Here is a 21,486-nt window from a genome sequence, read left to right as displayed (position 1 = left end):
AATGGATAAGAGATAATGTTTTATAGCACTATAGGGATGATAACAAATAGGAATTGGAGATGATGGTGTGCGTGGCTCAAGGATTCCCTAGTTGATCATAATATATCCTTCTTTTCCTAGATGCCTATTACCCACTAAGTTGTCGTGATATCTGAGACTAGAGTGAAGTGAAAATTTATGTTACATGGGAAGTATTATTCAAGCTATATGCTTAACATTGATTTTCTCTCTCCTATCATTTGTGTGGTGGATTACCAAAGTGACACACTTTTCTGGGGGTAGAAAATTAAAAAGAATCGTTTAAATATTTAGACGAATCCAAATTTATATTGTTTGACTTAAGAAAATTACTTTTAATGAGTTTAACATCAGAAAATTCCATCGAAGTACGAGAAAATCCACAAAAATAAAAAATACCACTCTAAAAACATAATAAATCCTTGGAAATTTTAAATAAATCTAAATGTATATTTGTATGAATTATAAAAATATGCTATATATAAATCTTATGTCAGACAATTATGTTAAAATACCATAAATTATAGGAAAATTTTAAATTCATACTAAACATGTCATTAACCATTTTAATCCTCAATAATATGGTTTTATGATAATTTAAATGACAATTGACACATAAATATACAAAATTACAATGAAAATTAGCATGTTAATTGTGATTATCATGACCTGTAGAAATTTCCCATTATTTGTTATCGATGTATGATAAATAAATAACAAATTCCCAGATATCAAAAAATTTTGGATGAAACCTAATCAATATTTACATGATATTTGATTTAGAGTCTGCTATCGTGACACGAGCACCCTAATGGGAACATATATAATTCATATTTTAGATTTAATGCATAGTTTTTATTAATATCATCTCTCTCTCTCTCTCTTATGAAGATCATTGGATCCACATTGACATACTGATGGGTCTCCATGGCATGAAGACATTTTGTTAAACTCCCAAGATAATAGATTGCAGTTTGACAGTGCATCTACCATGACAATTATACAAAGTTAAGCAAACATTTGCGCATGTAATAGTAGCTGTCCACCGCGTATGGCTCCACCCAGATTGCTTTGAGTAGGCTCACTACAGGGGGACTATAAAGTTTCTATCCCATTTTGACTGGTAGCGAGTCGTCCTGACCAAGACAAGCACGAGCCACACCATGGCACAGTATACTTGGGCCACATACTATCTTGGGAATGAAAACCTCCATTAAGTCTTACTCTCTCTGTCTCTTCCTCTCTCCCTCTCTAGCACACTCTTCTCCTCTGCCTGGTCCTCTTATCCATATTATAATTAAAATCCCTCAATTCTGTTTCCTTTCCTTCATTTTCATTTCCATTAAGTCTTACTCTCTCCGTGTCTTCCTCTCTCTCTCACTATCACACACTATGCTCTGCCTGGTCCGCTTATCCATATTCTAATTCAAATCCGTCTATTCTGTTTTCTTTCCCTTCATTTTCATTTCTCTTTCAGTCTTATTTGTTTTTGTTACCTTCATCACCGCATGTAGGCTACTCCAAATGTTCATTGTTCTCACATCTTCCCAGAACCAACTTCTATCTGATGCAATACCTTGGATTACCATATATCAGTTTTCTGTGCATATTCCCTCATTTTCCTTGAATTATCCTCAATAATCCTCATTCCCCAATCATTATCTCTCTCCCCCCATCCCTCATGAACATATTTCACTCAGATTCTATCATTAACTTTGTCTTTCATTATGTAAAAGAACGAAAAGAGCAAAATTACAGGTCAGGCTGGAATGAAAAAAGATCAGGCAAGGACCAAGTGAAATTTATGTCAGACAAAAGCTAATTGGACTGCAATATATAGGACATTTATTCCCTAGGGAGACTCCTGACTCGCTCAATTTCTCTGAAAATCATTTTCGGCAAATATTTTATGGCATAATCCTCAGGGAATATGCTCTGGATAAAGTATTCCAAAGACTTTGAAACATCTTGGGGCCATATAACGTAAAGTACCGATGAAATGAAATGACATGAATTCAACTTTACCTATTTGTTTTATTTTTTTGCGGCCTTTCAGAAGTTTCGGGTTCAGTTGCTCGTTATTGTTAGAATGAAGCGTTTACCATCGCAAGGGCACAACTTTTCATCTTTAAGCAGGATGTTGTACTTCAACATCAATATTCTTGTGGATCGTTTATCATTGGAAATACACTGAAATTCTACTATCAATTCAACAAGATACGGATAAAAATCAACCATTCACCCAAAGATTCTATAGACGATGAAGCATTCATTGAGCACTTTCTTTTACCACGAAAGTCCGAAACCTTAGCAACCAAATTTATCGATCAATCTGATTACATCAGAAAATGGTCTATATCAACTATCTATATAAACACATAAATTCTTCTATTTATAAAGTAGAACAGAAGTAAAGAATTTGACGATCTTTTTAATTTTTCATTAACCCAGAATAAGCAACAGACATAAGATCATATGTTTACCTGGCTAATGATGATGGCCCAGTAGGACAGGGGTAACCCGAAGGGGTGACCTGAGAACACGGTGACCTCCTGACCCCTTCCATTGAAGCAAAGGTAGAATGAAAAAGACATAGAACGTAGTGACAGCTAATCGAAGTGCAAGAGAGGGTTAGAAAGAGAAAAATGGGAAACCGCAAGCAGAATTACAAGGCAATGAGGAATAGAATGATAATTGAATCTTATACGCTGGAATTAGATTTATAAATAGATGGAGGAATGAGAAATGAGGAAAGTGCACAGAGGGAAATTGAGGGGATGAAGAAACTTAATCAAAGAGAGTATAAATCCATTACAGTGAGACCCGTAATCACGAAGAGATGGAGGTAATGATAGAGAGGGACAGTCGAGGATGGTAGAAATCATTGGGGATAAGTGAAATAAATATATGAAGAAGGAAGTTAGTGTGCGACGAGATAGAATAGAAAAAAGTTGATGAGAGTATGATTGAATGCAAAACAGTGACAATGATAGATAAAAAGGGAGAACTCGAGGGATGAAGAAGATGAGGGCAAGAAGGCATAAAACGGCAGATAATGCGAGAAGGCATAAAACGGCAGATAAAGTGAGAGAAAGAGAAGGGAGAGAGGAGTGAAAGAGAGAAAGAAAGTGAGAGAAAGAAAATGAGAGAAAGAACGTGAGAGAAAGAAAAGGGAGAGAAAGAGAGAGAAAGAAAGTGAGAGAAAGAGAAGGGACAGAGGGGAGAGAGAGAGAGAGAAAGTGAGAGAAAGAGAAGGGAGAGAAAGAGAAGGGACAGAGGGGAGAGAGAGAGAGAGAGAGAAAGAAAGTGAGAGAGAGAAGGGGGAGAGGAGTGAAAGTGAGAGAAAGAGAAGGGAGAGAGGAGAAAGAGAAAGAAGGAAAGCGAGAGAAAGAGAAGAGAGAGGAGAGAGAGAGAGAAAGAAAAGGGAGAGAGAGAGAGAGAAAGAGAAGGGAGAGAGGGGAGAGAGAGAAATAGAAAGTGAGAGAAAGAGAAGGGAGAGAAAGAGAGTACAGAGGGGAGAGAGAGAGAGAGAGAGAAAGAAAGTGAGAGAAAGAGAAGGGGGAGAGGAGTGAAAGTAAGAGAAAGAGAAGGGGGAGAGGAGTGAAAGTGAGAGAAAGAGAAGGGAGAGAGGAGAAAGAGAAAGAAGGAAAGCGAGAGAAAGAGAAGAGAGAGGAGAGAGAGAGAGAAAGAAAAGGGAGAGAGAGAGAGAGAGAAGGTAAGCGAGAGAAAGAGAAGAGAGAGGAGAGAGAGAGAGAAAGAAAAGGGAGAGAGAGAGAAGGAAAGCGAGAGAAAGAGAAGAGAGAGGAGAGAGAGAGAGAAAGAAAAGGGAGAGAGAGAGAGAAGGTAAGCGAGAGAAAGAGAAGAGAGAGGAGAGAGAGAGAGGGAGAGCGAGAGAAAGAGAAGAGAGAGGAGAGAGAGAGAAGGAAAGGGAGAGAAAGAGAAGAGAGAGGAGAGAGAGAGAGAGAAGGTAAGCGAGAGAAAGAGAAGAGAGAGGAGAGAGAGAGAAAGAAAAGGGAGAGAGAGAGAGAGAGAGAGAGAGAAGGGAAGCGAGAGAAAGAGAAGAGAGAGGAGAGAGAGAGAGAAAGAAAAGGGAGAGAGAGAGAGAAGGTAAGCGAGAGAAAGAGAAGAGAGAGGAGAGAGAGAGAGAGAAAGAAAAGGGAGAGAGAGAGAGAGGAGGTAAGCGAGAGAAAGAGAAGAGAGAGGAGAGAGAGAGAAGGTAAGCGAGAGAAAGAGAAGAGAGAGGAGAGAGAGAGAGAGAGAAAGAAAAGGGAGAGAGAGAGAGAAGGTAAGCGAGAGAAAGAGAAGAGAGAGGAGAGAGAGAGAGAGGGTAAGCGAGAGAAAGAGAAGAGAGAGGAGAAAGAGAGAAGGTAAGCGAGAGAAAGAGAAGAGAGAGGAGAGAGAGAGAAGGTAAGCGAGAGAAAGAGAAGAGAGAGGAGAGAGAGAGAGAGAAAGAAAAGGGAGAGAGAGAGAGAAGGTAAGCGAGAGAAAGAGAAGAGAGAGGAGAGAGAGAGAAAGAAAAGGGAGAGAGAGAGAGAACAGGAGGAAAGAAAAGGGAGAGAGAGAGAGAACAAGAGGAAGTGAGAGAGAGAGAGAGAAGGGGGGAGAAGAGAGAGAGCAACTGTGTTCTCAGGTCCACTCCTCCGGGTTGCACTCCCTGCGAGCTTCCTCTTCCTCCGGCAGACGACTCTGTCCTTTGATGATGCAAAAGAAGAACCCATGTTTTTTAAAGGACTTCTTCTACTACATCTCAACACTATGTCGACATCATGTTTTATTCAACACGTCGCAAGCCCTTTTCCCTGTTCCTGTTCACTTCACGACAGATCACCAACTAAATTTGGAGAAATAAGGGATGAACCATAAGAACTAGAACTAAAATTTAGTCATAAAGATTCATCGAAAATGTTAATTATACTGCCGCAAGAATCTTCTCATATGGCCATTAGATCTCCAAAGTTGCGCATCAGCAGCACAGAGACAGCGAACAGTCCCACCGCTCTCAGTGCTTTCTACAGAAACAAAAAAAGAACAACACTTGAATTATTATGAACAGAAACAGATTTAATAGACTGTTTATTTCTTGGATCGATCACGAAGGATTTAATAATCAGTTACTACAAGAATTTTATGAAACATTAAGATAATGGCATTCAATTGACAATGATCTCGCTGTTTTAAGGTGTTTGCCATGATCAGCGAACACAATTGAAAAAGCTAATGAGCGTCTCGGGGTGCCGTCTTTAAATGCTCTTCACAAAGAATCGAAATTCCCCAAAAATTTCTCAGATATTAAAAATCTCGCTAAAATTAGTTCTCAATTCTTCCAAGGCCACGCCAATAGAGAGAACAAAATGCAATTAAAATCCATAATGCAAGGAGAAACGAAGAGTACGATCCAATTAAAAACTAGTTGAGAAAACACTCGACTGATGCGACATCAAACACTAAGAAATATCCGTTAAAAAATGTCAACAATGAATGAAGATCCATAATCTATAGAGTGGATATCAGTGTGTCTAGGCTCAGTTGATGATTGAAAGGACGAGTCCAAAGCATAAAAGATTAAACTATGCTGACAAAACTAAGATTCCAAAATATCCAAAAATTCAAAACAGAACGACTTAAAAACCTTCACAAAATCTGATATTCGAACCTCTTAGCCTAAAAACAAAGAAATTACTATCCTGGATCAACGAGAGGATACGTACAAAGAAATCTTACAAAGTACGAACGCACGTTTCATGAAATATAGAGAAATCTTCACGATTAAACTGTGCTGACTAAACTAAGATTCCAAAATATTCAAAACAGAACGACTTAAAAACCTTCACAAAATCTGATATCCGAACCTCTTAGCCTAAAAAAAAAGAAACTACTATCCTGGATCAACGAGACGAAACGTACAAATAAACTTTAGAAAGTACGAACTTACGTTTCATGAGAGATAAAGAAGTTTTACCGAGTTTTGCGCCCATTTCTCCTCGTCCATGACCTCAGAATTCCAAATCTCCTTCACTACCTCCACTGGACTCTTGGCGTTCGCCATCTCTTCAACGCTACAAATTTCAAAAAATCAGATTGCTCAGAAGGAAAACTTACGAATGAATCCAGCTCGCCACTCACCTTGTCCAATTCTAATCGCGACGACGTCAAGATGAATAAGCAAACGGTTATTTCTAGGGTTAAAGTTGGGCCGGGCCGCTAATTTGGGCCTTCAATTAATTTATATTATTGTCTTAATTAATGAATTTGAATTTTATAAGATTTTAAATTTAGATAATTCTTAGGCAAAAAATACTGAGCTGAGCTATTATTCCCACTTCATGAACATTATTGATGCACGTCGTTATTCCCAATATTAAAATTGGGCTGTCCATTTTGGCTTTATATAGATTATAAGAGCACTTTTAGTTATTAAAATTAAATTCCAAAGTATAATTTTGTCTACAAGACGTTTTAAAAGTTTGCATAGTTCCTAAGAAATGGTAATGAATTGATAGATTCTCCCCACTTTTTTATGAACATTTTTAGGCATATGGTTATTTCCAATGTTAGATTGGGCTGGGCCGGGCTTTGCAATGTTAGCCGTATATAAATTAAAAGAATAATCTTAATTAGGAAGAATAGATTCTGAGGTAAATTTTTTTCATGAAACATTTTAAAAATTTTCATAATTCCAAAAGAATGATAATGAATTGACTAATTTTCCAAATTATGATATCGTATCTGAAATATTTTAAAAGTTTGCATAGTTTCTAAAGAACATTGTGGATGCATGTGGTTATTCCCAAGTTAAAATTGGGCTCGCGCGGGGCTGTCCATTTTGCCGTTTACAAGTTAAAGCAATTGTCTTACTCAGGAAAAGTAGATTCCAAAGTACATTTACTTTATGGAACAATTGAAATTTGTGCATATTTCTGTAGAAATGATACTGACTTGAATTATATTTCTAGGTTTAAGATTGGGCTGGGTCTACCCATTTCGGCCACATATAATTAAAATAATAATCTAGTTAGTAAAAGCAGATTCCAAAGTATTATTTTGTCTACCAATGTAGAAGCATATGGTTATTTCCAAGGTTAAAGTTAGGCCGGGCCAGGCTGTCCATTTTGTCCTTGAATTTATGAAAAAATAATCGTATAAAGGAAAAGTAGATTCAGAACTAGATTTTTATTTACAATTTTTAATTTTTTCCATAATTCCTGATTCCTATGAAGAATAGAAAATTGCATTTCTAATATAAAGCGAATATCTCTGATTGGACAGAAGGGATGAGATATTTTCATCATTTATTTCTTTCATGAACATTTAAAGAAACTGTCGGTGCCCTCGGACTATATATAGGGTTGGCTGGTTTTTTTCTCTTCTTCCCTTTGTCACCGTTGTCCTTCACGATCGATCTTCCCAAACCAATGTGAGAACACGAAACTCTTTTCTGATTTGTGATTGTTTATGTTCATTGTAAGCATATCATTTTACATTTTGTATCTGTTTTGATCATGGATCTGGTGGATGATATCGTACTGACTCGATTACTTTCCAATGCGTGTGTATTCCTACTGCTATTACGGCGAATGATCAATTATTAGCCGTGGATATACCGTTTCCAGAGTCTGTTTGTTCATTTTTCGAGCATTTGCTCCAGTTTATGGTAATCGGCTAGCATTTTTGGTGATCGGATTTCGTTATTTATTATTTCCATGAACAATGCGTTGGATTGTTCATGTTTTTCACATGCGACCTTTTGTGTTTAATGTGGAAATGAAGCGCCGAAATCCATTGTTCTCCGACCGTCTTTGTCAACCTTTATCTTCCGTTGTCGTTCACCGATGCTAGCGTCTGAGACGTTTCTATTCTGTGGTATCTTACGCTCATAGTTATTATTCCTCGACTTTTAGTTTCTGCTTGGATCATTGTTTTTGAAGGTGAAACCGGTCTGAGCTGATTGTAATATCTTTTGGGCGGATGTTCCTAATGTTGTTACGGCCTAGATTCTGTAGAAGTTTCATTGTTAGTTTTTGATACATTGATTATAATGTCATTTCGTCAAGGTTCATCTTCTTTCCCAGCATATGGCTGGTGGATTAAGTGCTTATTCAGAGATCAAAAACTTTCAATACGTCTAATATCTGTACCCTGCACATTTAGATTTATTATCTTGCAATCTCATTACTCCGCGAGGGGTCTTTCAGATTCTTGAAATTCACATTATAATCACCGCCGAAAATATTGAATATTCTCAATCATGCATGTATGAATATTCAAACGTCATCTGAATTACATCAATAGAAATTAATTTCTAGTAGCCTGCACTCTCGACCAGCCTCATCACTTCCATCTGTTACAACATTTTGCAATGTCATGCATTATTTCATAAGCATTCTTTTCTTAATTTCTGAAAACACATTTCCTTTTCTGCATGGGCAAAAGTGGGAGAAAATGAGTCGTGGGGGCAGCAGTGGTGGTGGACAAAGCTCCTTGGGTTACTTGTTCGGCGGTGACGAGCCGCCCAAACCTGCCAAAACTCCTGCTAAATCTTCTCCTTCAAACGTTGCCGCCGCCACCGTCACACATGAGAACCCCGCCACCCCTGCGCCGGCTGCGGCCGAGCCCAGGCAAGTCCCTGCCGGCGTCCAAGCCAGTAATATAAACAATTATCACAGATCAGACGGCCAAAATTGTGGGAACTTCATCACGGTTTGTCCTCAATCCTTGTTTAGATAATATTATATGAACTTGGTAAGAAGAACTAGGCCCAAAGTAGTTATCTTGATTTTATCAGTTATATTAGTGTTAGATATGATGAGTTCTCATTGCCCTTCTTTTCTCATGATTTCTCAATTTAATTGGGAAATTGGGAGCTCAGAGAATGACTTAATTAATCAGAATTCAGGAAAATTGATTTTGAATTTCCCAATGTATTATATGCTTGTAGGAGAGGCGGTCAACGAAGGTCCACGCTGCCCCTGGCGGCGGGTCCTCCCTGGATTACCTGTTTGGGGGAGGAGAAAATTAATATGTTTGTCTACTTTCCTTAGTTTTTATTTCTGAAATACTTTACATTTCCTTCAAAATACCATCATTGTTTGTCGGATGGTCTGCGCTGTAAAACTATTTTCTATATTTCTACGTCCTCCAAAGCACCTAACCATCTAGTTTGTTTGCATGCCACAATCTTGATTAATGTTTGGGGACCGACGAAGATCGGTCATTGGTTCTGACTCGTACCGTCATCGGTCATCTGTCCTGGCCTCGACCACATTCTTGATACACTTCTTGGCTCGCCTCCTCAATGGAGGCTGCTCTATTTAAAGGAATTACAAAATGTCCAAATGACCTAAATGCCCCTATTGGGCTAAATGATGAAAGAGACTTCGATACGACGGGGTCGTATCAAAGTGAACATAGAGCAAATCACAAATTCTGTTCCTTATCATCATTAATTGATGAGAGAGACCGAGAGAGAGAGAGAGAAAAGGGAGACATAGAGAAGATGGAGAGAGAGAGAGAGAGAAAGAGAGACTGAGAGAGACCAAGAAAGAGAAAAGGGAGACATAGAGAAGATGGAGAGAGAGAGAGAGAGAAAGAGAGACTGAGAGAGACCAAGAAAGAGAAAAGGGAGACATACAGAAGATGTAAAGAGAGAGAGAGAGAAAGAGAGACTGAGAGAGAGACCAAGAAAGAGAAAAGGGATACATAGAGAAGATGGAGAGAGAGAGAGAGAGAAAGAGAGACTGAGAGAGATAGAAAGAGAGAGAGACCAAGAAAGAGAAGAGGGAGACATAGAGAAGATGTCGAGAGAGAGATAGGAAGAGAAAAGAGAGATAGATAGAGAGTGGGAGAAAGAGAGACCGAGAATCGAGAAGAGGAGAGGGGAGAGAAAAAACCGAGAGAGATAGGAGGGGTAGAGAGAAACTGAGAGGGAGAGCAGTTGGTGAGAGAGAAACCAAGAGAAAGAGAAGAGGGTGAGAGAGAGATCAAGAGAGACCGAGAGAGATAAGAGGGTGACATAGAAACAAAAGAGAGAGAGACCAAGAGAGAGAAGAGTGAGGGTGAGGGGTTGAGAGAGATAAGAGGGACAGAGATAGACCGAGAGAGAGAGGAGAGACAGAGATACTGAGGGAGATAAGTGGGAGACAGAGAGACTGAGAAAGAGGAGAGAAAGAGAGATCTACATTCACTAGAGGGAGAGAAAAATCAAGAGAATTAAGAGGGACACAGAGATACTAAGAGAGGAGAGAAAAAGAGGAAGAGAGATAGAGAGAGAAAGATAGGGAGAGAAAGAGAGACCAACAGATACATCTATTGCGAGATAGGCCGAGGTAGATACACCCAAGAGAGAGAGAGAGAGAGACAGAGGTAGAGACAGAGAGAGACCGAGGTAGGGAGACAGAGAGAGAGAGAGACTGAGTTAGAGATAGAGAGAGAGTGGTGGGGAACGACAGGGGAAACGCCCCCCATCCCAACTTAACGAGATAGATCTCCTTTTTATTTCCTTTTAATAGTTTTGGTTTTTTTAATTGTAGTTCCAAACGTTTCAAGGAGGAGACTATAAATGCCCCCTCCCTCAATGTTAACGGTGGTGAAATTTCAATTGAAAAAAACACTTCATTTTCACCCTGTGGGATTCGCTGCCTTGCCCCACCGGCGTCACGCCGCCTCGCCAGCGCCAAGCTCTCCTCTTCTCTTTGCAACAAGCCTTTGCCGTCGTTGGCCTCTTCCGGTCGTTTGTGATCGGTTGCCCTCGACGTCATGGTTGCCACCTTCGCTGTCCGCCGCCGTCCTGCATCAGAGAGAGACTGAGGTGGAGACAGAGAGAGAGAAAGACCGAGGTAGAGATAGTGAGAGAGAGCGAGAACGAGGTGAAGACAGAGAGAGAGAAAGACCGAGGTAGAGATAGTGAGAGAGAACGAGACTGAGGTAGAGACACCAAGAGAGAGAGAGAGAGAGAGAGAGAGAGACTGAGGTAGAGACAATGAGAGAGAGAGAGAGAGAGAAAGTCCGAGTTAGAGATACTGAGAGAGAGCAAGGCCGCCGTAGAGACACCACGAGAGAGAGAGAGAGAGAGAGAGAGAGAGAGAGAGAGAGAGAGAGAGAGAGAGAGAGAGAGAGAGAGAGAGAGAGAGAGAGAGGGAGAGATGAAGGTAGAGACATGAAGAGAGAGAGGCAGACTGAGGTAGAGAGAGAGACCAAGATACCTAGAAAGGTATTGTTGAAAATAGGACCATGGTATGGGATTGTGGGGGTTGGCTTGGTACATGCAAATTTTTTCATTTTTTTATTGGTAGAAACATGGCTACTGCTGGGTACAACCAACCCAAGGGTTGTGCTTGTAGATTGATCCAGCCGTGCCTAGACGCCACCCAGGGGTATATATATAAGGTCGAATGTTTAGAAGAGTTTATAGGTGAGGAGGGCTTCGCCGATTGAGAACACCTCGAGCTCGTTTACTTGGGTTAAGCAAAACTTTATTTTTACAAGTGTGAGCTTATAATCAAGATTTCTTAGGGGTTTTACAAGTGTGGTATTTTTAGTAAGGCCAAAGAAAAAGTTATGAGAAGAGAAAATTTGGCTATTTCGAGATGTACCTAAAGTATAGTAGGAGTGTAGATACAGATTTATAAGAACAAATCAGGCCATAGAACAAGGTTTTTATTTAGGCACAAAACTTTTTGAAAAAAAAGATTTTTTTCAAAAATATGAAAAAATGACAAAAAATGAAAAAGCCCAAAAAAGTGTCCTAAAGTACTAGAGTATCAAAAAAATTATGAGAAGAGAAAATAAGGGGTTACCAGCCATGAAAAATCTCGATCGTACGTGGGTAAGTACAGCCGGCTAAGAACAAAACAGGCGGTAGAACCAGGATTTTAGACCGAGTTCGAACGAATGTCTAAAAATCAGCCATTTATGTTGTATACAACTTTGACTTAAGTATTCTTCTGATGAAACTCAATCTTCCAATGGTTTGCAAGCCGGTAGATTGGGAACATCCATCTGAATCTGATAATTATTTTCTATTTGAATTTGATAAAGAAATAAGTAAGCCTTTTGTGTTATTGAACCTAAAAGGTGGTTAGTTAAGCAGTCCTTTAAATATATATTACCCAAAACTTAAACAATTTCAATAAAGAATTAGATGATTCTTAGTATAAGGAAATGTGCTCCATATTGAATGGGCTTCAGCATCAAGGATTTCAGATAAATAAAAAGGTATTGGAGATCATTAAGAAGAATCGTCCCGCTTTCAAAAAATGGGTCTTCTTATGCCTGGAATACTAGCCCACGTAAATCTGAAAGAAGCCTTCGATCTTCTGAGGAAATCTTTATACCAGAATAAGGCTATAGAGGGAACTTGTCGCCTTGATGCTCTCTTAAAATAATTATCTATTAGGGTGCAAAAAGCTAGGTATGAGGATTTTATAATCATGCTAGCGTTCACATACGAGGATTACGTTTTTTATTTGCCTGCATTTATGGACTTGCGTGGTAGAATTTACCGCTCTGATATCTTGCATTTTCATGAGCGTGATCTATCTAGAGCTTTATTAGTCTTTTCCAACAATCTTCAAGAGGTAGAAGAAGGGGGCAAAGAGTTGGTAAAGGACATAGTAGCCTCTTCAGCAGCCTTTAAGTATAAGAAATTCTATCTTTATGATGATGCTCTTCTATGGTATAAGGAAAAGCAGAGTTTGATCTATGCTTCTGATGAGAGTTTAATAAACTTCGCTAAGGGTGCTAGTGATCCATTTCAGTTCATAGCCAAGGTCCTTTGTGACGATGTAGTTCAAGAATATAATAAAATACCAATAACGTTAGATGTCTCTGCAAGTGCCTATCAGATCATGAGTTACTTATTACTTAACGAAGAAATGGCTATGAGAACAAATCTTATTCCTCACCCTGATGGTAAAATACAAGATGTATATACCTACTTGCACCAGGATTTAATGGAATTTATTCATCATCGAACAAATGATAAGGAAAAGATTGAAATCAGTGAATCTAAGTTAGATAGAAAGCTCATTAAGCTAATTTTTATGCCATTGATCTATGGGAAGACATTGATCAGCATAGAAAAAGATATTAAGATAACATATGGGCAATTCCTAAGTAGAAAGGATACATATAACCTCGCTAAACTTAGCTATGAAATTGGATCCATAAATATCTAGACATAGTCAATTTAATGAAATTGATTAAAATCGTTAGTTGGTTTTGTTCTGCAAAGGATAGAGCTCTTTTCTATAGTATACCTTGTTTCACTACAAAACATGATTATATGGCTTTCAAAAAAGAAAGTATAAGTGTTTATGAACGGAGTACAAAAAAGAGACGAAAAGCTACTTTAAGTATACCAGCCACAATACTGGATAAGCGAAAAACACTACCAGCAACATTTGCAAACTTCATTCATCAAAAGGATGCATGCGTAGCCATGAAAGTGGTACAATCGTTATTGAATCAACACGTTGATATCTATACCATACACGATAATTTTATCACAACTCCACCTTACGTAAAAGTAGTACCTGATATACCAAGGTCTTTATTAGTATGGATCATCCACTTAAAATCATTAATCATTTTATTAATCAAAATCTCATTATTCCAAAAGAAGGAAACAACATAATTAATGATTCTACCCCATTGAAATCTGATTATCTTAAAGATTTATTTAATACCATTTCACCAGCTAAAGATAAAAAGAAATGTAGTAGTATCAAACTTTATTAAGTGTTACAAGAACTATGTTGATTCTGTGTGTGGTAACCAAGTGATTGATTCTGATGAGCCTTATAATGCTCTGAAGTGGAATCAATTTAAGAAACTTCTAGAGGACATAAGTCACAATTACAACGTGCATTACTAAACGAAAGTGATACTAGGGAATTATGGATACGGTGCCTCTTAAGTAACATAGTGCTATCTATATTGGAAAATGAAATCGATAATGAACTACCTATGAAAGAATTAACCTTTTCTTTTAAACTGCAAGTAAATAATGATACATTAGATAGAATACAAGTATTTGTTAAAACGAATGGAACTAGGGGAATATGTCTACGCTATTTTTTATTAATAGATTTGTATTTAGAAGAAATAGACATCTTTTTTATATGACATAATAGCTAAGTCTGGATTAAACAGCTTTTTGGTTTAGGTGCCTTAATACGGCTATTCTAGGGTTCACAGAAAACTGTCCCCAAGTTAAATCAAATATTGAGATTCGACTGCGTTCTTCCCTCATGTGGATTGACTGCTAAAGTGCGCACTGGAAGATGAGGAGGTCGAATTCGTAGGTCGTGGCGTGGTAAGTTATTTATTAATATGGAGGGGCACCTACAGTGGGAAAGGCCCGAAAGTATCATTAATTTATAATGAAAATGGGTCTATGATTTGGGTGTGTCTGCTTATCGTGTGTATGTGTGTATTTGAAGAGATTATGGCAGATTCTGTTCACCAATAAATTGGATCTTGGTCTATTTAAATCATAGATGTATTCTTGGCTCTCGTTTTCTTTTCTTTGATTGATTCATAAAAGAAAAAAAAGGGTAGAAGGTGTGGTCATGCCACCTCGGATGTAGTCTACCCTCATTAGTCTTTAGTTAAGGATTTAGGCAAAGCGGGTGAACAAAAGTCGCGATTGGTAGGTTGAAAGCCAGATGCTGGGGCACGCCGGTTCGAGTCCAGCTCGTGACAAAAGCATGGCTATAGAGAGGGATGAACTCATCAGAAAGCTGTCAGCTAGCCTTGCACTTCCTTATTCACTCTTGAATTACAGGAATGCACTTCAAAAGAGGGTTTAGGTTGATGGTGTGCTACTAGCCTAGTCTCTCCCATAGGAGGCTACCCTGTGGGGCTCAACCTAGGCTTCAGAAGAGGGTTTAGGTTGATGGTGTGACAGGACCTCAAGGGAGAGTCTCTCCCACAAGAGGAAGATGCAACCCTCTTAAAGGCAGAACCCCTCCATCCAAGCAACTCCTTAGCTCTGTTTGTGCTACCCTTGGGGGGGCATCGCTCACTCCACCAAAGAGAAGGAAGTTAGAATGATGAAAGGGGTTAGTCCACCTTGTCGATCTTTTGGTTTCAGTCTGAGTGGGGTTGTTCATTACAGTCTATTTTGAGCATTCGTCGGATTCTATTTATATCACTTCAAAACATTCGTCGGATTAAGCTAAAGGGTAGATTTATCAAGGCTTATTCTTAATGAATAGCATCTTGAGTTCCTAGGTCAACGACATTTCTAGAGCGTGTGGCTACCCAGTCCTCATTTGTATCATAAACATTATCTCTTTTCAAACTCTGTGGTAGTCCTAGTCTTATGTTCATATTCTTCTTTCCAATCCGTAGTTTTTTCCAATCTATTCGGAAATTGGCTTAAGTGGATATCTGCTTTGTTATAGATGGATCTGCATATTGCTTTTTGAACCAATCCGTTGTGATTAAATCTTTAGCAGGTCCCTTGTGTTTAAGAATAGTTCCCTCATCTTCTATTTCCAACATGTAGCTTTTAGGTGCTAAGAAGATACCTTTCTTGATATGGTTTTCTAGTTTAAACTTACCCAATTCGTCAAAAAGAGGACTTCCTAGAACTATAGAGTCAGTATCAGTATGATAACAATCTGATCTAGCTATGTGTACACATGAATACGAGCACAAGCCATGATAGCAGCTGCCAAGTGAACGGCCAACATCGTGGGAGCTTTCCAGTCATCGTCATCTACAGAGTAAAAATTGGTAATGGAATTAACAATGTAGTAATGATCGGTAAGCTTCTCTACAGGTTGAAATGTGTCTTTCATCATTAATTCCTCGTATTGTTTTTGAGTGCAGATCTCCGTTACATTACTTTCAGGATTCATACCAAATCTACCATAGAGAGAGTTCATTAGTATTTTATGAATATATGTCATTGGTGCATCACCTCTTTCCTTAACATCGAGTCTGCTTTTATATAGGTCTGAGATGATACCTTCAAAAGGACTAGGTTTTTTCTCAAACAAATGGCCCCTAAGAGGAATTATATCGTAACCTAAATTACGTGCGAACTTCAACTCTTCGCTATAAAAGAATCCAATGAATCTATGTGTAGGAAAGATTAAAGTACCAAACTTGTCCTTATATGGCAAGAATGGATGTTCTATAGTACTTGGACATACAACATAGGCTTCAACAAATCCAAATAAGTTCTGCAAATCAGCCTCTTACAAATTATTATGCAGGGACCCCTGAAGGCATCGGATAGGATTTCATAATATAAGGATAGAGAGAGTTCATATCGTAGTAGTACATATTTTGAAGTGCTCACATATGGACACCACTCGATCACACCGACGACACAAGAAACATTCATTTGCACATCCTAGAAAATAGGAAAGTGCTTACTTTCTTGGATCGTGCATAGTTTTGAAGGGGCCACTTAGGCCATGGGTTGCGCCTATATAAATGCCCCAATTCATCTTGTTTTCTCATCTGATTTTGCATTATCTTTGATTCCATTGAGTTGGGTTCCCTTTGAAAGTTCTTTTGTACCAAAATTCTCTCTCTCAGAGTTATTGCTCTCCAGATGGTGATGACGCTCGGCTGTGATGAGGCTGACAACCACACCTTGGTGTTTTCCCTCGTATCATCTTGGAGACCATCCTCACTATCTTCTGCATTTGTTAATGTCCAGATATACTTCCTCGAGTCTTTACCCACAATAGAGACCTGTAAAATATGTCCATGTCCTTTAGATAGGGATGCCGTTTGGTGATGGGACTAGGATGGGATGTGTGGGGCCATGATGTGCTACACAATTGTGAGATGTATTGAACTAGACATTCAAACTCTCATCTGGGCTGTTTCCTAGGACATATGATGGACCGTCATCTATCCTCGTTTGTCATCCATGACTAGGGTGCTACACTTTAGATAAGGAATACAAAATGGATGTCGAATAACAACATTGGATGTTTTTTCGTTTCACTTTCATTCAATATCGATAATTTCATATTCATTATCCATTTTTTAGTACATCATCTGTTATTGTATATGTAATTTGGCTGTGTTTCTCAACTTTGGATGCTTTTTTGTTTCCGACCGTATGAAGATTGTTGAGAAAGGAGATCTTGTTGAGAGAGAGACATGGATAAGATAAAACTAACTAGAAGGAGACAACACAGGTATAAAAGAAAGAAGACAACTATATTATTCTCAAAATGTAGCTTAACAAGGAGTTACAAAGAGTGTGGTATTTATAGGCAGTCAAAGACTGCCTTAATTTAACCTGGGTTGGCTTGACTAGGGTTAACTAATCCTGTCTTGGAACCCATCAAGGTTTGAGAAGTCTAACCGTTGGGTTTAGTCCCATTGGGTTCATCATCATATATGTTGACATGTCCATCATTACATATCTTGACATCCCTCAGTAAGCTCATTAGGGGAGTGAGGTTGAGTTTGGACTGTAGTCTTAAGAATGGCTGTTTGGGAAGACTTTTAGTCAAGATGTTAGCGAATTGAGTGTGACTGGATGTAAACTGAACTTGGACCAACAAGGAGATTCTTCGAGAACTGACATGATCTACAGAAAAGTACCTAAGGCCATTCAAAATACTTTCACAGATTTTTCTAACAGGATCCTCTGACAAACTTTCTCAAACAAGATCCCCTTATAGATTTTCTCAGACAAGATCCTCTTATAGATTTTCTCTGATAAGATCCTCTAGCAGATTTTATATGACATGATTCATTGACAGATTCATATCTGACATAATCCTCTAACTTATTCTTCTTCTGCCATGATATCTGCTCTAACTTGTCAGAGCTGCATATCTTTTGTTTGTCCCATCAAGATCTTCTTGTGCCACACAAATATCTCCTAACACCTTCTATATGCCCCATAACCTGCAGAATATCTCTGCTTAGGCCTGTCACGCTGTTTATCCTCTATTTTAGCTTGTCAGAGTTATTTTTCTCAATGTTTTGAGTTGCCATTTCATGGGTACATTCATTATGGACGACCCTGCACTTGTTGTCGCCTAGATAAGGCCCCCATGTAACCTTGAAGGTTTATTATTGAAGTCTATTGTTTTGTTAAAACTCTTTTTCTACCCTCTGAGTGTTCTCTTGGCTATAGAGTGCTTTAATGCTTGTGGATTCAATCACAACACCTCGTGGACTCAAGGGTTAGAGAAGCTAATTATGTGAATCCAGTACTTGGCTCCTTCAACTAGAGCAAGGCTTGTGGATTCAAATCATGTTCGTACTAAGGCTGCATCAGCCATAACTTTGTATTCTACTTTGGTGCTGGAGCAAGAGAAAGTGGCATGCTTTCTAGAATTCCGCTAGATTAATTTTTCTCCTAGATAGATTAGATAGGCACTAGTTGAGCAACGATCATTCATATCCCCCACCCAGTCTACATCACTAAAGGCAGTTAAGGTAGAATGAGAGTTAGAATAAAAGGTTAGTCCATAGTCCATAGTGTGTTTGAGATAACGAAGAAGATGTTTTACTGCTTTCCAATGTATAGGAAGAGGATTATGCATGTGTTGAGACGCCTTGTTGACCTCGTAGCTTATGTCTAATCGGGATAGAGTCAAGTATTGGAGAGACCCAACTGTTTGACGATACAAGGTAACATCACAAGAGTTAGATACATGTGTAGAATTCGCGGTTGACGCGGGTGTGATTGTTGGCTTGCATTGAAGCATGTTGGCTTGCACTAAAGCATGGTAGAGAGAGATATTGTGACTGAGAAAGAATAAGGCCATGGTGATGAGGAATTAGTTGGATATTGAGGAAGTTTGTACCGAGCCGAGATCGCTGATGGCGAATGCTTTGAGGAGAGATCTGAGCAGAGCTTGTACCCATGTGCGGTCTGAACCGATGACAAGAAAATCATCTACATAATAAGGAGATAGCGTGATGTGGAGGTGATTAAAAGAAAATGGATGAACCAGTAAAACCAATTATGAGAAGATAATTGGATAGTTTTAAAAACCAAGCACAAGGAGCTTGTCTGAGACCGTAAAGTGATTTCCAAAGTAAGGACATGTAAGAGTGAAATGGGAATGTCAAAAACCATGAGGCTGCTGCATGTTAACTGGCTCATGAATGTCACAACGAAGAAAGGCATTGGATATGTCGAGTTGGTGGATAATTGATAACATACAAATAAGCATGATAACTCATGTTTATCTCATGCATTTTTAGCATTATTAACCTAATTTTATGCATGTTATCATGAATTTTATGTAATTTTGACAAAAAATATACGTCCTCTTAATAATTAAAGTCAATATAATTTTATGCGCATAATGATTTAGATGGATAGTATATTTAAAAATAAATAATTTGGTGAAATTTAATCTAAAAAAGAGTTGTAGATAACAATATATTTAATTTCAAATTTTAGAGAATTTTTTGGATTATATTTGATATTTTCCAAGTATTTTTAGGTTAAACAATGTCAAAATCAAGGCCCACTAAGGAGGGATGATGTGGAACAACTAGTGGCACTCTTTTCTTGTGGAATAATTCAATTCTGTGCCTTACAATGATGGAAGATGTGGCATGCTCTGGTGGCTCCCTATTCTGGTGGAACTAGTCAAATAAATGAATGGCTAGAAATGCTCAAAATTCAGATGGCCATAAATGCTGATCCCATGGGTAGTTTTGGCTGAAATTTTGTGATGAGACCTCCTCTTATTTCTCTTTCCATGACCTATGGCTGAGCCTATAAATAGGTCAAAAAATTAGGTCCTTCTTGTACTTCATATTGCCTTTCTCCATGTGGGAGACCTTGTGAATCAAAGGTGTATGAGTGCCAATTTAGGATTTTTCCTCTTTCTAAACGTGAGTTTCTGCCCTCTTTTGATCTATCTTCATGTCTATTGCAATACGCGAAGGCACCGAGCACAATATACGGGTCCATGAAGCAAGATTAATGCTTGGAAGCATCACCAATGGAAGAGGTAACTCCTAAACACTTAATTATGATTTTTATTCAATTACTCTATCTTTCTATCCATTCCACATTCTCATATCACTTCACTCTCTGTTATAAGTTATTAAACCCTATGAGTATAGATTAATATATTATACCACCCATTCCTAATTAGGGTTTTCAAAGGAAACCCCTAATTAGAGTTCTTCATCACATCCATTCATTCCTCTCATCCTATCCTCATTCCACGATTTTTATACCATCCTACTATCCGATATAAGTTCATAATTCTTATGAGTATGAATTGAGAATTTATACATATAAAATATTTAAATTAAATGATCATATAAGGTTAAGCATCTCTTCTTTCACACTCTTTAAACCTAATCCACTTTCTCAAATGTTAATTTGCTTTAAAATCAATCTTAATCACTAAGCCTTCTATGTGGTTTGACCCACTACTCACCAATTTACATCGGTAATAAGTGAATTAGGGTTAATTATAAATTTTATTTCGTAAGTCTCAAAATTACACATCGACTAGGTTAACCACCTAAGTTTCATCTTATCAATAATCCATTGACCGGTAGAGGTTACCTTAACATCATGGCTGAATGTTTCTTGAAAGTCAACTCTTGGAGTCTGGGGATAGCCTTGAGCGAAAAGGTGGGCTATGTTGCGATCGATGGAACCGTCAAGATGGACCTTTAAGTGATAGACCCAATTGTAGTCGAGAACACAGGTGGAAGGGCACGAAGGCACAAGGATCCATGTGCCATTTTGAATTAATGCATGATACTCATCAAGCATTGCCTTACGCCAGGAAGGATGTTGAGCAGCAAGAGTGTAGGATGGGGGTTTTGTAGGAAGGTGTGTAGTGTGAAGGCACTCAGGAGGAGAGGAGGAAGAGGCTAAATGAAGTGTTCGAGAGATGTCACTGAGAGAATGAGTGGGTCTGTAAGTGGAGAGGGAAGAGACACTTTCAACGACGGATGAGGAGATAGTAGGAGAAGGATGGGTTGAGACAGGGTGTTGTGTTGTTGGGCTTGATAAAGTAGAAGAAGAGGATGGTGCGGAAGGGATGGATGGAACTAGAAGGGGCACACGACGTGAGGACTGGATCCGAGAAGACTAGGAGTAGAGGATCGAGATTTTGTTAGATCAGAGAACGTGAGGAGTCAGAAAGGATATGTCTGCTCGTCAATAATAACATTAAGGGAGATATAGATTCTCACATGTTTGAGGTGAGAGGCAGCAATATCCGTGGTGATGGGAATTGTTGCTGAGAAAGATGCATTGCTCACATTGGAGGCTTAATTTGTTGACTGCGTAGGCTCAGAGGTAAGGAAAGCAGAGAATCAAATGTTTTGAGGAATTGGTAACAGGGTGGTTGTTGTTGAAATAGAAGTTCAAAAGGAGATTTGTTAGTTAATCGGGGAGCATGCATAAAATTTATGAAATAGGTGGAAGTGGAGGCGTCTTTGTCCCAATAGCTTTGTAGTAATGAGGCTTGATGATGCAATGTGAGAACAGTCTCG

The 21,486-nt window shown here is 38.6% G+C and overlaps 2 protein-coding genes across 2 annotated transcripts; one reads left to right on the top strand and one right to left on the bottom strand.

Annotated features, from left to right (window-relative positions):
- Positions 1-4,871: 4,871 nt before the first annotated feature.
- TOM5 (mitochondrial import receptor subunit TOM5-like protein) lies at positions 4,872-6,210 on the bottom strand. Its single transcript, XM_078586328.1, has 3 exons — positions 6,142-6,210; positions 5,978-6,074; positions 4,872-5,027 (listed from the first exon to the last, which is right to left on the bottom strand). Exons 2-3 carry the CDS (start codon positions 6,062-6,064, stop codon positions 4,950-4,952), a joined length of 165 nt encoding a protein of 54 aa, XP_078442454.1. The 5' UTR covers positions 6,065-6,074; positions 6,142-6,210; the 3' UTR covers positions 4,872-4,949.
- A 1,086-nt stretch (positions 6,211-7,296) lies between these two features.
- LOC144711943 (protein SPIRAL1-like 3) lies at positions 7,297-9,184 on the top strand. Its single transcript, XM_078586105.1, has 3 exons — positions 7,297-7,432; positions 8,449-8,715; positions 8,954-9,184. Exons 2-3 carry the CDS (start codon positions 8,458-8,460, stop codon positions 9,032-9,034), a joined length of 339 nt encoding a protein of 112 aa, XP_078442231.1. The 5' UTR covers positions 7,297-7,432; positions 8,449-8,457; the 3' UTR covers positions 9,035-9,184.
- Positions 9,185-21,486: the final 12,302 nt, after the last annotated feature.

This window comes from Wolffia australiana, chromosome 14 (genome assembly GCF_029677425.1).
Source record: "Wolffia australiana isolate 7733 chromosome 14, ASM2967742v1".
Taxonomy (NCBI): domain Eukaryota; kingdom Viridiplantae; phylum Streptophyta; class Magnoliopsida; order Alismatales; family Araceae; genus Wolffia; species Wolffia australiana.
The sequence above is the reverse complement of the archived record's forward strand: the minus strand, read 5'-3'. Positions and strand labels throughout refer to the sequence as shown.

What these genes read in the sequence shown, in the direction of transcription:
- TOM5 (XM_078586328.1), bottom strand. Translation starts at nt 6,064, where the DNA reads ATGGCGAACGCCAAGAGTCCAGTGGAGGTAGTGAAGGAGATTTGGAAT. An exon ending in AGAAATGGGCGCAAAACTCG is followed by an intron (nt 5,028 to 5,977) that starts GTAAAACTTCTT and finishes TTGTTTCTGTAG; the next exon opens with AAAGCACTGAGAGCGGTGGG.
- LOC144711943 (XM_078586105.1), top strand. Translation starts at nt 8,458, where the DNA reads ATGAGTCGTGGGGGCAGCAGTGGTGGTGGACAAAGCTCCTTGGGTTAC. An exon ending in ATTGTGGGAACTTCATCACG is followed by an intron (nt 8,716 to 8,953) that starts GTTTGTCCTCAA and finishes ATATGCTTGTAG; the next exon opens with GAGAGGCGGTCAACGAAGGT.